The sequence below is a fragment of the Primulina huaijiensis genome, chromosome 4 (assembly GCF_012295235.1).
Source record: "Primulina huaijiensis isolate GDHJ02 chromosome 4, ASM1229523v2, whole genome shotgun sequence".
Classification (NCBI taxonomy): domain Eukaryota; kingdom Viridiplantae; phylum Streptophyta; class Magnoliopsida; order Lamiales; family Gesneriaceae; genus Primulina; species Primulina huaijiensis.
The window spans coordinates 24,930,144-24,945,781 of record NC_133309.1 but is presented as its reverse complement, the minus strand read 5'-3'; the positions used below and the strand labels follow the sequence as shown (position 1 = coordinate 24,945,781).

Here is a 15,638-nt window from a genome sequence, read left to right as displayed (position 1 = left end):
ACAGTCTACACCCAACTCAAACATCTTAATCATCATAATCAGTGGAACTCTAGTGTGTGTAAAAAAGGAAAAATAATTTTTGGGTTTCAAGATATAATTTATTCTTTAAAATTATTTTTTTCTTATTGATAAGATTTTATTAAATAATTGATTAAGAGTTTTTTCTTTCTATACTTTTATAAAGATTGGCTTTAAATTATAAACTCTATTTTACCATGATTTTTAGGCATCTAATTAAGAATACAAGTTTAGGGAAAAACATGCCTATAAATATAAAGATCATATGCTACGCATAAACGAGAGGTAAAAGAACGAAGAGATAGAGACAAATATTTTCAGAGATGAGGATTAAGTCTCAGAGAACCGTCGTTTGAAGAATACGGTTATTTATAATTGTATTGTCGTGATTGTTGAAGACATCTGAAGACAAGTCACAAGTGTTGATTGAAGATTTTGTTTTGTTGCTATAATTTTTGACACATGATTTTCGCATTTTTTGGTTATTTTATTATTGTTTTAGAATGCAATTTGATTCCTTAACTTGTTAAAGAAAATAATTTTTCATAGCATCATTAGTGTTGGTTTTGTAAACTCAAGTTATTTTTCCAGTGATTATTTTGTCGTGAGGCATCGCGTAAGTATTTATACTTGTGCATAATTATCTCTGATTTGTTATTATTTATTTGTGTGATATGTTATTCCTATTCGAGTTTTCAAGTGTTACAACATTTGGGACAACATTGATATCTGATGCACGCAAGTTGTTTTAGTTGGTTCATGTTAAATAGAAACTCCCTTCACAAGTTGAATAAGAGTCTCCACTTGACTTTATTAAGTGATATTTTGATTATTTTTGTTTAACAGGTACAAATTAATGAACGTGCCACTGACAAACATTGTACTATGACCATCTGTCTTGTATGGATCCAACTACATTATGTGGAAGGTCGAGATCAGAATATATATTAATTCTATAGATGAGAAAGCATGACAAAGAGTTGTCAGCGGCTGGACTCCACCGAAAAGAATAAATGAAGACGATGACAGTCTGACAAAGCCATAAAATGAATGGACAGTTGATGAAGTACCAGTCTCAAACCACAATTCAAAGGCTTTAAATGTAATTTTCACCTCAGTCAATCTAAACATGTTCCGTTTGATTACCAACTGCGCATCTGCTAAGGATGCATGAGAAATCCTTAAAAATATTGTGAAGGATCTGAAAGTGTCGGAAGGACAAAGTTGAAAATGTTAACATCTAAGTTTGAAAATCTGATGATGGAAAAGACTGAAAAATCATTGACTATGATCGTCGCGTCAGAGATATTACCAACGAAGCATTTATCCTTAACGATCCAATCTCAAATGAACGTATGGTTAACAAGGTACTTGGATCTCTGTCAGAACGATTCAATATCAGGATTTATACAATTGATGAAGCAAAAGATACAACTCAAATCGCATGGAAAACTTGATAAGTGCACTTCGTACTTTCGAGATGAATATGGATATGCAGAAGGACAAAGGTAGGACAATTGCTTTCCAAGTATATATTGGTTCATACAATGAACTTCTTCAACTGTCACAAGAAGTCAATGAGTCGGATCTATGTGAAGACTATATTTCATAGATCACGAAGAAGTTTGGAGATTATTTGAAAAGAATAAGAGACAAAAAGAAGACATGACAATAATCTAAGTTTCCTAGTCTAACTACTCATGAAAAAATTCAGAAGTCTCCTAACCAAGGACAATTTCGGCAAAGGAATGAAGGTAAGAATCAATTTAATTTCAAAAAGTCTGATTCCGTGCAATACAATTGTTTTGGAGACTATGCAAATTAATGCACGAATAGATTTCGCAAAAATAAATGACTAAATGTCTTCTTAAGTGATGATGAATCTGATGAGTAGGAATAATCAAATGAAGAAGAAAATCACACTTCGTTGACTGTACTTTTGGGAAAAAAACACAAGATACAAGTTAATTCGCTAATCCACTAGGAGTTGCCTTCAGTGTTACAACACCTGGCCGGAACACCTCTCCAGAATCATTGTGCTTTAATTTTATAACTTCTAGAAATTAAGTGCTCAAAAAAATTTGGAAGCCGATAATGAAAAAATCACTCTAGAAAGTGTACAAAAGTTGTATGAAAAGTTGTATGTTGACTGGATCAAAAGAAACAAATTGAACACAACTCTCTCAAAAGACAATACTGAGCTAAAGTCTGTTGTTGTCAAATTCGAAGTGATCTTAAGCAAAAAAGATTTGGAATTGTGTAAAATCAAATATGATCTTAAAAAGGCCACTGAAAAACTTACCAAGTTCAACTCGAGTACATCCAAGATTGATTCCACACCGATGATGGGAAAAGATAGTATGACTGGATTAAACTTCAAAAACAATGTGTTTGAAGTTGGAAATTATCAAAACCAACTGTATTTGTAAAAGAAAGCATGAGTACATCAAAACCACCGTCAGTTACCCTTACGACTAAGATATCTCCATCAAAAGGGCAAGATGTTGCTCAAAATCCGAAGCGAAGAAACGTCATTTTGTTTGTCACTATTGTTTCAAACTTGGTCATATAAAGTCCTACTGTTTCAAGTTTAGGAAATACCACATGTACGACGAAGTAAATCAGATGTTTCCCATAGTGATGCACAATAACTATCGCAACACCTCCAACCAACGACCTGCAATGAAGAAAATTTGGGTACGAAAAGTAAAAATTCGCTGTCATGTTATTTATGCATCATTAAAAAAATAACATTGCAGGTCACTGTTACTTTGATAGTGGAAGCTCACGCTACATGACAGATTCGAAAGAACATCTCACAGATTATGTTGAACAAAAAAATGGTAGAGTGACCTATGGAAGAAGAGCAAAAAGAATGATTGTTTGTTTGACAAAGATGAATTTTCTTGTTTATTTCTAAAAATGTTTGCAATATTTACATGAATGAATGTTTAATTGAAACAAGTGAATTATAAAACAATCTCTATAACATAAAAATAAAAAATATTCCAACTAACGATGTCCAAGTGAATATGATTTCAATAAACAAAAGAAAAAAAGATAGTCTAAATAAGACACACTTGTAGCATGCTAGGCTATGACAAATTTCCCAAAGAAAAATGCACAAGTTAATGAGAGATGACATATTTTACATGTCAGACATAAAATCTTTTGAAACTGTGAGTCATGTTTGAAAGAAAAGATAACCAAAGTTCATTTTCTAGGGAAAGTGGAGCGTATACATGATATATTGGATTTAATTCACACAGCTGTGCGTGAACCGCTAAGTGTTTACACGACACGATATATAAGCAATCTTACTTCATTACCTTTATTAATGACTTCTCGATATATGATTATGCATATTTAACGATATACGAGTCTGAAGCTTTTGAAAAGTTTAAAGAATTTAGAGATGAAATTGACAAACAATTAAGAAAGAGTATTAAACATTTCAATATGAGTTATAATAAATTCACAATTATTTATTAGTAAATTTAGAATATATTAAGTAAATAATAAATTAATAATAGTGACTACTATGTAAAAATTATTATGAAACATTCTAAAAGAGTCAATAATAGATTAATTAATTGAGTAATTAAATAAAAGTTATTAATTCAAAATATAAATAAATACATATGTGTGTATAAGAGTGTGTGTAATATTATCAAAAGTCGATAATAATTTAATTATGCATGATATTTACAAGAGCGGAAAATAAATACATGAAAATTTTTTAATAATGAAAAACAATATCCTGATAAAAGGAGAGTTCTGACTAGATCAAAAAGAAACTTATATATGTGTAATCAATAGTTTAATTTCATTAAAAAAAAATAGTTGAATTATATACATAAATTTTACACACAAGTTTTTGTCCACAAATATTTGTTTCTCTCCCCTCACAACAGTCAACCACCTTTTCTAAGGGATTCGTCCGATCACCTCCACCACATCGTTGTCGCCCATCCGCCACTATCCTTCCAGATTCCTGAAATTAATGCGACCAACTCTCGAAAATGCGACCTAACTCTCGAAGCAAATTTCGTCTCGACCCAAATTTCTTTTAGATTTTCAGTAAATTTTATACGATGAATATAGTTTATGATTGTGAACCTAATTAGAGGATTGAAGAAGAAGAAAAATATGTTCGTAGAGATTTACGATAAATGATATACCCGTTTAAAATCCGAAATAGTTGGAGCCAACATTATATACGCAAATATAAATTGTTCTAAAACATTTTATCAATTATTTAAATCATACGACATTCAAATTTTGAACATCAAAATAATTTTTTAAATTTTCACTGCTCCTAAAATACGAGAAAATAATATTATAACGATAACATCTCATTTATAGCATAAATATTATTGTTGGTATGTTAGACCCACTTTATTATAAATTTTTAACTTTTTTGTTATTTTTTTATTACATACGTTATTTTATTTGTAAAACATTATAATTAAACCAAGAACTTGAGATCAAATGATGTGCACACAGCTGTAATCGCGGTCTTTCGATTCTGTCGGGCGTTGGCTAATTCACAGCACCGAACGAAGAGGAAAGTCACAGCTGAAGAATCCATTTTTGCCAACTGGAAATAATGGGTAAACAGGAGAAAAAGGAGAGGGCTAAAGAGAGAAGAGAGAAACGCCGCCAAGAGATCTCTCTCCTACGAACAGTTCCTTATTCGGATCACCAAAGGTAAACCAAACAGTGACAACCGACTCAGTGTTAGAAAAATCTTGTTACTTTATGGGTTTTTTATTTATAATTTCTGGATGAAATTTGTTTGAGTTGATTATTGTTGAGTTTGAGTTGATTTTTGAGTGGTGGGTGGAGCTCTATGGTGCTTCGATGGAGTTGAATTGCGTCGAACCCCTACTGTTAGTACAGAGAGGAATTAACCTTGTTGTGCCCTCTGAAAATGGTGCAGTGTCCCTTGAATCCACCTCGTTGTGTTGTTCAAAACAAGGCAGATTGTGCCATTCTGATCAATTTATGTTATAATCCTAAAATAATGCGAAAAACGGAAAAGGGTAGCTCCAGATGTATTGCTGAAGGAACTTGTGTAATGTTCATGAATTAAGTATTTGTGCACCTACACGTCAGGGTAAATGTTTGAGTAATCAAAGTATTCTGAATGTGTCGTTTGGCTAAGATTATAAGCTTCTTTATCACACTTTTATAAAATCATTGTAATTCGGAGCTTTTAAGATGTACTAGTGACCTTTTTTCGGACATAAGAGTTTATTGTCTTATATGTAAAGTTCAAAACCCGACAGTTTGACCATTTTACGTCTTGTTTTAACTTAGTTTATCCGCTCAAATTAAGAGCTCGTTTTTGATAAGGTATACTACCTTATAGTCTCCAAAAATCTCTTACAATGTTTACGAGATTATTAGATTTTTGAGATAATCTTACCAAACACCACCTATATATTGCCCTTTAACATGTTTTGATGCTAATAGAATAATAGTATAATACGAGGCTGTTCACATGGCTTTTTGGGTATCATACCGTCCGTGTGGAATAATGCTTTCTCTAAATTATGACAGCCAATAGTCCGTAGTGTATCTTAAGTTGTAGGATCAGAATGTATGTGGCATAGTTGTATTTAAGCACATGATTTGTCGAACAAAAAATGCAGCTTCTCTGTTTCTTACATGAAATTTCAAGTGTGCGGCAAAGAGTAAATTGTATGCCTTTCTTAGAATGGATATTAGAGAGAGAGATCATCACTTATGAATACAACTTCAGGTGGTGGACCTCTGACACAATTGCAGTGGTGACCGGTGCAAATAGGGGAATAGGATTTGAGATTGCACATCAACTTGCTTCTCATGGATTGACAGTTATTCTCACATCAAGGGATGCGGGTGTTGGGGAAGAGGCAGCAAAGATTCTACAAGAAAGAGGTCTGAATGTGGTGTTCCATCAACTGGACATAGTGGATTTATCGTCAATCGGAGCATTTACTGATTGGATAAAAGAAAAGTATGGTGGTATTGATATACTGGTAGAGTAGCCTCTCCCTTTCATTGATAGTTGTGAATTTTTCGGTTGGAATTAATAATTTAGTTTCTTTTGTGATGTACATTTTGCTACTAAATTGGGGGGAAAACCTATGATCTGTTGTTTGATTTTCAAATTCAAATGCTATAATGACATTAGATTTCTACCATTTTGTGTGCTACGGCGTGGAATATTACATGGACTAAACACAGATTCTAGGTGAACAATGCAGGAATAAATTCGAACCCAGACAGTTTTGCGGAGTTCGCTAAAAATGTTATTGATACCAACTACCTCGGGACCAAAAACATGATTAAGGCAACAATTCCTCTGATGAGACCTTCAGATTCAGGGGCTCGTATTGTTAATGTGAGTTCCAGATTAGGAAGATTGAATGGGAGGCGAAATGTAAGTAGCGCTCTCATTGTTGTTTTTCCGTGTGTCAGTCCCATATTATTCTTGTCTTCTACTTCGTTTTTACCAAGTAAGAAGCATTGTTTGTTTGGAATTATTCAAATAAGGACTTGTCCTTGTTTCATCATTTACTTTTGTCTCCTTGAGGATTTGAAGTTGAAGATTCACAATATTCACGAACACCACACCCGCTGACCCGCTTTCACCAAAATGATTAGATTTTGCTGTACTGTGCAGAGAATCGGGAATCTTGATTTGAGAGAACAACTTCAAAGCGATGACTCACTATCCGAGGAATTGATCAACCAGACAACCATGAAGTTTTTGGAACAGGTAAAAGAAGATAGTTGGAGAGATGGTGGATGGCCTCAGGTTCTGACAGACTATTCTTTGTCAAAGTTAGCTATCAATGCTTATACAAGACTGATGGCCAGGGTATTCTCAGATCGGCCAGAAGGCCAGAAAATATACATCAACAGCTGCTGTCCGGGTTGGGTGAGGACCGCAATGACGGGCTGGGAAGGTAATGTTAGCCCTGAGGAAGGTGCTGATACTGCTGTGTGGCTAGCCTTGCTTCCAGACCAATTCGTAACTGGCAAATTTTTCGCCGAAAGGCGTGAGATAAATTTCTAGAAGCAATGGCTGACAAATCACCCAGTCGAGCTGCGGTCTCACATGATAAACAATAAACGGACGATGGATGAATTAATGCTGCTTGTTTAATACTTCAATTTAGGTTGAATTCATGTTACCATTAGGGTAGTATCCTCGTTTAAAATCCAATGATCTAAAATTGATTTAGACATGTGGATCCATGAAAATATGTGGATTTTATATATCCAAATTAAAATTGGACCGTTGAATGTACTCCGAGGGTATTTATTTTATGCTAGCATTTTGTCAACCTCTAATTTATCTGTTTGAACTAAAGGCTTGTGGTGGGCGACTTTATTTTTAGAACTGAGATTGAATACTAGGAAAGCCATTTGGGCATGTTCAACTTGTGATTTATAAGTTTTTTGTGAGTCGGTCTCACGAATCTTTATCTGTGGACGGGTGAACTTTACTGATATTCACAATAAAAAATAATACTCTTAGCATAAAAAGTAATACTTTTTCATAGATGACTCAAATAAGAGATCCGTCTCATAAAATACGACTCGTGAGATTGTTTCATACAAGTTTTTGCCTTTGAAAAAACACATAGAAAATTTAAAATTTATTGTTTACTATTTTTGAAATGTTTAACCTTTTCTTGATCATTATTTTAATTTTGTTAGATATTTGAAAGGTATTTTTTTAAACTTATTTCATAATCATTTTAATTAGACGTCCAAAGATTGATTTGTAAAGGGAAAAAAATTTTCGAATATAATTCCTAATTTTTTTAACAAGAGTGTTTAAAAAAAAAAAAATATATTTTTGATTTATTTTTATATTATTAATTTTAATATTGTATTTTTCGATTTTTAATAATTTTATTATTTTTTATCTAAAATTTTGATATGATATTTGACATATCAATATTATCAGTGTTAAGTCATATAAAATAAAATAAAAACTGAAAATTGTCATGAAAACAAAAATAACAAATTAAAACTAAAATATTTTTGATAAATGTATCATTTACAACTAAATTTGTACAACAATTCTTATAACACAAAAAATTCAATATAAAAATTCTATTTATCAATATCTTATGATAAATTCAATACAAAATTTTATGATATAATAAAAAAATCTCATCATTTAATTTTTGTACGATATTTTAGCGGTTCTTTTTCACATTATTCAATTTTTTTTTACAGGCTGATCTTATAAAATGGCGAGTTTCAGAAGAGCTTTGCTCTGCACGTTCCTGGTATATTTGATCATGGGTGGAGGATCACATCTACTCCATGGATGAGAGTGGAATTAAGAACCTTGTTCTTTTCCTTGACCTGGTATATTTGATTTTTGTGGGGCTGTTAAATATGTTTGCACAGTAACTTTTTACTTGCGGTCCTAACAAAAAAAATATAATCAGGTGGCAATTATATAAGCTTGAATGGGCCGTCTTATGCCTTCTTGTTTCCATGCAATTTTTTGGTTACAGAGCTGTAATTGAAGCCAGTGAAGTATGAACTTTAATGTAAGTTTGAATCTTGATATATTCACTGCAAAAAATTTGCTTCCAAGGATGATGAATCCAGTGGTAATGGAAGGTGAGAGATTGGGTGTGTGATTTTGATAAATGATACGTGCCCTCTAGGACATAGGACATGACTTCTACCATTTGATTGTGCGTATGCTAACCATATTTGAATTGTTTGTTGGGTTCTTGCTGTCTGAATGCATGCTTCGTGTTCCTTACGATCACGACAATTTGAATTGTTTGTTGGGTTCTTGCTGTCTGAATGCTTGCTTCGTGTTCCTTACGATTACGACAAATGCATGCACTTAGTCTTAGTCTGAAACTTCGAATATATATCCCATGTTGCCGAGCAAATGGTTTATTGCCTTTATCTTTGCTATGAATTCCAAATGTACCTTAAATTGTCGAATGTTTAGGATTATTAAGTTAATTTTCTGTTTACATTGGTTAATATCTCGTGTTTAAACGATAGAATGTCCCTGTAACTGCAGGAAAATCCAGATCTTTGGAAATGGTTGACATATCAGGAGAAACCCCCAGAGAAAGTAAACTTAAATCCTGTAAGACATTAAACATAGAGTTCACATTTTCTTATTTTGCTCTCCCTTTCTAATTGTATTATTTCTTTAGGTTTTCGTGGCCTTGAGGGAGAAGGTAATAAACAATCTCAACAACCATGCTGCTCCTGAAACTAGGGCGGCACTCGGAGTGCCGTGGACTAGAGGTTGGGATGACTTCAATAAAGGTAGAGACGCTCCCATCACCGGAAATCAGTAACCATGCTCAAGCTGAAGGTCCCCATTCTTTGTAGCACTTGAAAAAGATTATTAATTTCGAGACCTTTGTGTATACTATGCTAGTACCAGAACAAGGCAAATATGATGATGAGCCTGTTTGCTTTTGGGTAGCCATCCTTTATACTCGGAACTTGAAATCAGTACGTGTTATACAATATCCTTCATGCATGATCGGGTTCTTTTATGGGTGTGCTAGACATTTTTCGTCCGTCTTCAAGTTTTTCCACGGATCACTGCGTCTGGCTCTCCTCACCTCGATCACGCTTGGTTGTAACTATATGTGCTCTCGTAATTGCGTCTTGTGTCTTGATTCCATGTCGATTTGCACAATGTTCAGAATTCCTTTTGATGCATAATCCAAAGATGTTAAATTCAAAATAAGAACCAACATATCAGACTCTTTCGCTTATGGGTGCCAAAAGAATATCCACTTCTTCATCAAAAACACGTCAAGAACTCACTACGTTGGCCCAGCCCGAGTCCAGAGAATATCCAGGCGACAGCAATATATCCCGACCAGAAAAACATTAACATCGAATTGGATCACTAAATCGTTCCTCAAAATTCACGATTCTTCAGAAAAAACCTGGAGCATTCATGTATTCAAAAACCTAACAAAAATACAAATAAATAGAAGTCATAAAAGCTTTCTTCGTAGTATGAATATCTGTTCTGAGATAATTTATAGTTTTCAGAAAGTTCAAAACACTTGAGAATGGAGAAATTTAGCAGATGGTGGACAAACTTGCTTCCAACAAACAACGCACAGAACCCAATTACATGTGGGAAAAACTCAGATTCAGCAATGGAGGCTAAGAGCCTAAGACGAGTGAGTCGGGTATTTCCATAGTACATCAGCCCACGTACTCACACCATCAGTCACTTCCTTAATCACAGATGCTACCTCGTCCACATTCACACGAATCTGCTGTTTGCTATCCCTTTCTCGAACCGTCACCGAGGATGTTGAGTCCACTGTAACTGCAAAGGGAACTCCAAGTTCATCTGTTCTCGCGTATCTCTTCCCAATCGAGGTACCTGCATATGTTTGCATGCATTAAAAACTCGAATTTGCACGATAACCACATTAGGTAAATTAAATTACAGATTGTCGTTCAAGATTGCCAACCCTGAGGTCCTCCAACAAAAGCAAATTATAGAAGGAACTCAGATGCACACATACATACATAAATATATTATTAAATCCTGGTTCAAGTCAAAATAAACTACGCCATACAAGCTGAGATTAAACCTAGTGAACTATGCAATGCAATTTTTCCTGACATCCAGAATAATGGGACTTGAAACCACACAGAAGAGAGAAATTGTGTTGGGACCAAGAAACCTTTGTTTATATCCTACTATATTCCCATTTACCTCATTGTGACAAGTGTTGCATGAAAAATATATTGTCCGAGACCGAAAAATAACACATCCATCAGCCATTCATGAATGTTAGTTGAAGAAATCAGGGACAAAGACCCTTTAAGAGGAAGCTCGATTTATTTAGTTACAATGCTGGCTAATTATCTGATCATCAAAACTCAAGAATCCAAAAAACAATTTTTTTCTAAAACATGAACATCAGTTTTAGCAGGTTACATATTACGGCAACCATGCTCCTTTTCCATAATTTATTATAGGACATGTGGTGGAAAATCGGATGGTAAAAAAGATCCAAAGGCACAATGAATTTAACTAGCTGAAGTACAAAATTACATTTAAGGATGAAAATCTAGGACTAAGGCATCAAAGCACTGCAAAATCTGACTAGATGTTAACCTGTTATTCTTATATTTAATAAAAGCACTATGACAGTCCAACTCCAGCCACCCTCGAGAAGGACAATACAAAAGGATGAGGAGAAAAGGTACAAAATAATTGACTTGTCCATTGGTGTGACAAGATGGGCATTTGTTGGATTACAACAATTAATCAAATATTTACTATCAGTATTTTGAAGGTGCAAACCTGTTATATCAATCTTATACGAGATCCCGGTTGCAGTTAAGGACTTGGCAATATCTTTGGCAACATCTTCATATTGTTGATTCTGAACCAATGGAAAAACCGTGCACTTGATTGGAGCTATCAATGGAGGGAAACGGAAGACATTCATTTGTTCATCCCCATCCCTGCTAGATCGTGTGTAGAATGAATGTTCGTAGAGACAATATATGATCCTTCCAATACCAAATGATGGTTCAATCACAGAGGGCGTGAACACCCTTTGATGTTCCTTTATGTTCTTTTTGGAAATCGATACCATAGTACTCTTAATTGTCACAACTTTATCAAGAGTGCAAACACGAAATTCTGCTTCTCCCTTTGACTCCAACGTCTGTTTCATCTCCATAGCTTCCTTCTCATCCATTGCCTGTTCACAGGTTAACATGAACAAATTTCACAGTCCTCGAAAAGGAAATGGTTGGATTTTACGCCAAACTCGTTTCTAAATCAAAATTTGGTTCCTCGCAACTGTTGGGATAAGCAAGCAAACCTAAATTCTGGATTGATATTGACCAAGCTCAAGTAGGCTCAACTAGATCAGGTCAAGCTTTAATATTTTTACTCAGACTCGAGTACTATTCAATATATTTGAGCTAGGATTATTACACATGTTTTTCAATATCATTTAAATTAATATTTTCAACTTAACTCTTTAATAAATCAAAATCATTTTACCACAAAATTTATAACGACCAGGCAAATTTGAATATCTGTCATACCACGACATCAAGCACGATTGTCACTGAACAAGTTAAGCTTGTAATTATTGAATAACTTGAAATACAGTTAGAATTCAAACCCACAATTCACTATTCAATCAAGCTTGAACTTGAATACAGGCATTTTTTCAACTTGAGCTCAAATCTAATTACATGCATACTCATAAGTGTAGCTTGACACAAGCCAGGAAGGTATCTCTTCTGCAAATCTTAAACCACTGTTCAATTTCCAAATATCAAACCACACAATGACTGAGTCTTAATAAGATGAAACCAACAGTTCCATGTTTCCCAAGAGGTAAAAATAAGAGAGAAATAATCAATTTTCAAGTAATGCATACAGATGGGTACCTCTAATGCTTCAACCACCATTTTTTGCCCACCCTTAAAGGCAAGACCAAGTTCTTTCTTTGCCGGAACTATTATGAGCTTCTGAAGATGTTCAAATAACAAAACCAAATTTAACTCAGCAAATCGTAAAAGCTGTCATAAATTAATCCTTGCAGTTAAAGGGAGGGAGGAGGGATGAAGCAGATGAATTTAATGCTACTTTGAGCACTGCTCCCAATTATTGACAAGCCCGGCCATGCATGTGGAACTATGGATGACTCGACACTCGAGTGGGCGTTTTCACATGAATGGTGTTGCCTATACATTCATGGTGATTTCAACAATCAGGAGTTGTATAAAAACCAAGGGAGGGAGAGAACAAACACCTCCACTTCTCTAGGTTCTGGAAATTTTTCATGTGCAACCAGATCCACACCACTTTTATCCTGCAAAAAAATAAGACCGTTCAAACAAATTTCATCGTCTCTACATCATGGATCATCAACTTATTAGCACCAAAACACCACCATATAAGTACACAATGACCATTACCGTGTGAGCACGCAAATCATACGCTGATCTATCAGCAATACCAACACACTCTATCCAGCCGTAAGAACACTCAATTTCAGCATCCCAACAGTCTGCAGCATAGTGCGCCATCTCGTTTGCAAGATGTTGTCGAAACCGCAGGCGATCTTTATCAATTCCTAGTTGTGTTAAAAACAAGTATACTCTTCCTATGAAATAACCCAGCGTTTGATTATTGACGATCCCCTACACGACAGAATCATCAGAAAGTGTTTAAGAAACAAAATCTTGTATTAGTAGGCAGGAAGAACCTAAATGATCAACGCCCGCTTAGGCAAACCTGGGAAACTGCTTCTCCAATAGGTATCCTCCGTGCTGTCCTCCCAGACACCTGGTCTTCCCTAGGGAACATTAAAAATTCCAACTTTGCAACCTCAGAAAACTTGGGATGAGATTTGTCCTCCGGGTCCACAAAATGTTCAATCTCTGCAAGGGTAAATTCTCGGACCCTTAAAAGACCTTGACGTGGAGAAATCTGCAAAGTTCACCCACCATGTCATGGATTACAGAAATAATTCTGCAACCTGAAAAAAACATCTCATGTGTACATGGACGAGAATGACAACATGCACTCCAGGAGTTCATACATGTGCATATTTCGTAGAAACGCCTATGTATGCATATTTCGTAGAAACGCATACAATACAAAATACAATTATTATGATAAAAATATAGGACCTCATTTCTAAAAGCTTGACCAATCTGTGCAGCAGCAAAGGGGAGCTTGTTGCCATTGTAATAATACAAGTCCTTAAAGTTCACAAAAATCCCTTGAGCAGTCTCAGGGCGCATGTACCTGAAGAAAATAACACTTCAAAACCAATTGAAGAAAGAAGGAACCTACATAGAGGAAATAAATGTACCAATCATGGAAGTAAAAAACCATGTTTTAAAAGATAAAAAAGCACATTCTCACCCAGGACTCACGCCAGATGGCCCAATTGATGTCTGAAACATTAGATTGAAAGGATAGGGATCAGAGACGGCGTTTTTTGTATCCGGAGCAGTAATTCCATAACCCTTAATCTTAGCACCAAGCTCCAGAGCAGAGAGGTCATCCAAAGTAGCAAGCACGTGCCTCAGTTCCTCTGTCTTTTCCGCACTAAGGTTAGGTTCTTTCTCAAGTTTTTCTTTGCAATAATCCTTGAGCAAATGATCAGCTCGGTAACAGGTACCGGTTTTTTCATCTTTAACCATAAGGTCAGTGAACTTATCAACGTGGCCCGAGGCCTTTAGCACAACCTCAGGAGTAACACAAGGGCAATCCACTTCCAACATGTTCTCTTCAAGGACAAAATGCTGCAACATGGGAATAATTTTCAACCAAAAAAATCGAGGACATAAATGTGACAGAATAAAAAAATACAGAAAAAACACACAAGAAAAAGAAGCAAAAGGCATTAAAGGAAAAGGTAAAACAGCAACACAACCTTATCCCAAACAATAGCCAACTACAAAAAGTCTAAAGGTCTGCATATATCCTAGCAAAAGAATCTAAGCAATCATAACTTTTTTTACAGAATTCCGTCACTGGATACATCTGCAACTTAAAGTGAGTTAGAGAATTGCGTAATTCAAACGTCAGCCAGCGTATCAGCTTAAACTGCACATCCAAGTAAATGAGACAATCAGACTGGAACACCAGCAGGAATCGCAACAAAATAACAGAACACAGACACAAGAATCTGAACAAAGACGGAGAACATGAGAACTCAGCTCAATTATCATTATTTCAAATAAAATGTCCACCGCTCAGAAAGATTACTGATTTCAAACTCTATCCCCGGACTACCGAAGTCTCAATTTATAAAATATAACAGAAAATATCTACCTTTAATCCTTAATCCATGGACATAACAAACCAGCAATCAAAACGCAAAGCAGAAAATGACCTTTAAAAAAAACTTATAATAATCAGAATCGAAGATTTTTCAGCTTCACAATACAATTCCAGAATCCTTGAATGCAACATATTAAACACTTCACTAAAACTCATCACCAAAGGGCACAAACTTACAACCCTGTTCAGCAAGCAATCTAGCACAACACAACTCAAATTGCCATATCTTAGTACCCAATCAGCATCAAAAGAAACAAAATCAAGGATTTAAAGTGATAGTTAAGAAAAAAAAGTCACCTGACGCCAGAAGGCGAGGACGTTGGACTTGACAGCGCACCCCGGCGGCCCATAATCGTAAAGGCCAGCAACGCCTCGGTAGATCTTGAAAGATGGGATGTAAAATAGACGCCGTTCGAGAGTATTGACGACAGCCTGCCGGAAAGCCTCCATGTTGCGGGCTTCTTGCGCGGCGTCCATTTCTTAGCTATAGGTATATATTCCCAAAACCCTTTTAGTGGTGTGGTATATTTATGCATATACGAGTAGATATATATATTTATTTGACAAAAAATGAGTACATTCATTTCGAGTTGATGAAATACGCGAGCGCCTAATCAAATAAGCACAAGTTCGATTTTTAAAATCAATATTTTTTGATCGAGTATGTTGTAGTGAACTTATCTAATTCGGTTTTTTTTTTTTTCACTGGATAGCGCAACCTCTTGAGTGAGTTTATAAGCAATATTTATTAGTTTAATATATT

General features: G+C 35.0%; 3 protein-coding genes across 4 annotated transcripts; 2 read left to right on the top strand and 1 right to left on the bottom strand.

The window, feature by feature from the left end:
• The first annotated feature begins 4,497 nt into the window (after positions 1-4,497).
• On the top strand, positions 4,498-7,317 carry LOC140975705 (uncharacterized). Its single transcript, XM_073439569.1, has 4 exons — positions 4,498-4,728; positions 5,786-6,044; positions 6,260-6,448; positions 6,692-7,317. The coding sequence occupies exons 1-4, from the start codon at positions 4,628-4,630 to the stop codon at positions 7,085-7,087; spliced, it is 945 nt and encodes a 314-aa protein (XP_073295670.1). The 5' UTR covers positions 4,498-4,627; the 3' UTR covers positions 7,088-7,317.
• A 1,001-nt stretch (positions 7,318-8,318) lies between these two features.
• LOC140975704 (succinate dehydrogenase assembly factor 2, mitochondrial-like) lies at positions 8,319-9,854 on the top strand. Of its 2 annotated transcripts, XM_073439567.1 has the most exons (4): positions 8,319-8,397; positions 9,080-9,148; positions 9,219-9,335; positions 9,445-9,854. In XM_073439567.1, exons 1-4 carry the CDS (start codon positions 8,353-8,355, stop codon positions 9,739-9,741), a joined length of 528 nt encoding a protein of 175 aa, XP_073295668.1. In that variant the 5' UTR covers positions 8,319-8,352; the 3' UTR covers positions 9,742-9,854. The 2 variants fall into 2 exon arrangements, with proteins under 2 accessions (XP_073295668.1, XP_073295669.1); XM_073439568.1 differs by having other exon boundaries at positions 9,219-9,455.
• A 166-nt stretch (positions 9,855-10,020) lies between these two features.
• Positions 10,021-15,409, bottom strand: LOC140975703 (glycine--tRNA ligase, mitochondrial 1-like). The gene is made up of 9 exons (XM_073439565.1): positions 15,173-15,409; positions 13,952-14,334; positions 13,714-13,831; positions 13,316-13,510; positions 12,997-13,221; positions 12,831-12,890; positions 12,466-12,546; positions 11,357-11,762; positions 10,021-10,423 (listed from the first exon to the last, which is right to left on the bottom strand). The coding sequence occupies exons 1-9, from the start codon at positions 15,350-15,352 to the stop codon at positions 10,206-10,208; spliced, it is 1,866 nt and encodes a 621-aa protein (XP_073295666.1). The 5' UTR covers positions 15,353-15,409; the 3' UTR covers positions 10,021-10,205.
• Between the last annotated feature and the right edge of the window lie 229 nt (positions 15,410-15,638).

What these genes read in the sequence shown, in the direction of transcription:
- LOC140975705 (XM_073439569.1), top strand. Translation starts at nt 4,628, where the DNA reads ATGGGTAAACAGGAGAAAAAGGAGAGGGCTAAAGAGAGAAGAGAGAAA. An exon ending in ATGGTGGTATTGATATACTG is followed by an intron (nt 6,045 to 6,259) that starts GTAGAGTAGCCT and finishes CACAGATTCTAG; the next exon opens with GTGAACAATGCAGGAATAAA. An exon ending in GATTGAATGGGAGGCGAAAT is followed by an intron (nt 6,449 to 6,691) that starts GTAAGTAGCGCT and finishes TGTACTGTGCAG; the next exon opens with AGAATCGGGAATCTTGATTT.
- LOC140975704 (XM_073439567.1), top strand. Translation starts at nt 8,353, where the DNA reads ATGGATGAGAGTGGAATTAAGAACCTTGTTCTTTTCCTTGACCTG. An exon ending in AGAAAGTAAACTTAAATCCT is followed by an intron (nt 9,149 to 9,218) that starts GTAAGACATTAA and finishes TTATTTCTTTAG; the next exon opens with GTTTTCGTGGCCTTGAGGGA. An exon ending in GGGATGACTTCAATAAAGGT is followed by an intron (nt 9,336 to 9,444) that starts AGAGACGCTCCC and finishes GTGTATACTATG; the next exon opens with CTAGTACCAGAACAAGGCAA.
- LOC140975703 (XM_073439565.1), bottom strand. Translation starts at nt 15,352, where the DNA reads ATGGACGCCGCGCAAGAAGCCCGCAACATGGAGGCTTTCCGGCAGGCT. An exon ending in CAGAACCTAGAGAAGTGGAG is followed by an intron (nt 12,547 to 12,830) that starts GTGTTTGTTCTC and finishes GAACATCTTCAG; the next exon opens with AAGCTCATAATAGTTCCGGC. An exon ending in GTATAAGATTGATATAACAG is followed by an intron (nt 10,424 to 11,356) that starts GTTTGCACCTTC and finishes AAACATATGCAG; the next exon opens with GTACCTCGATTGGGAAGAGA.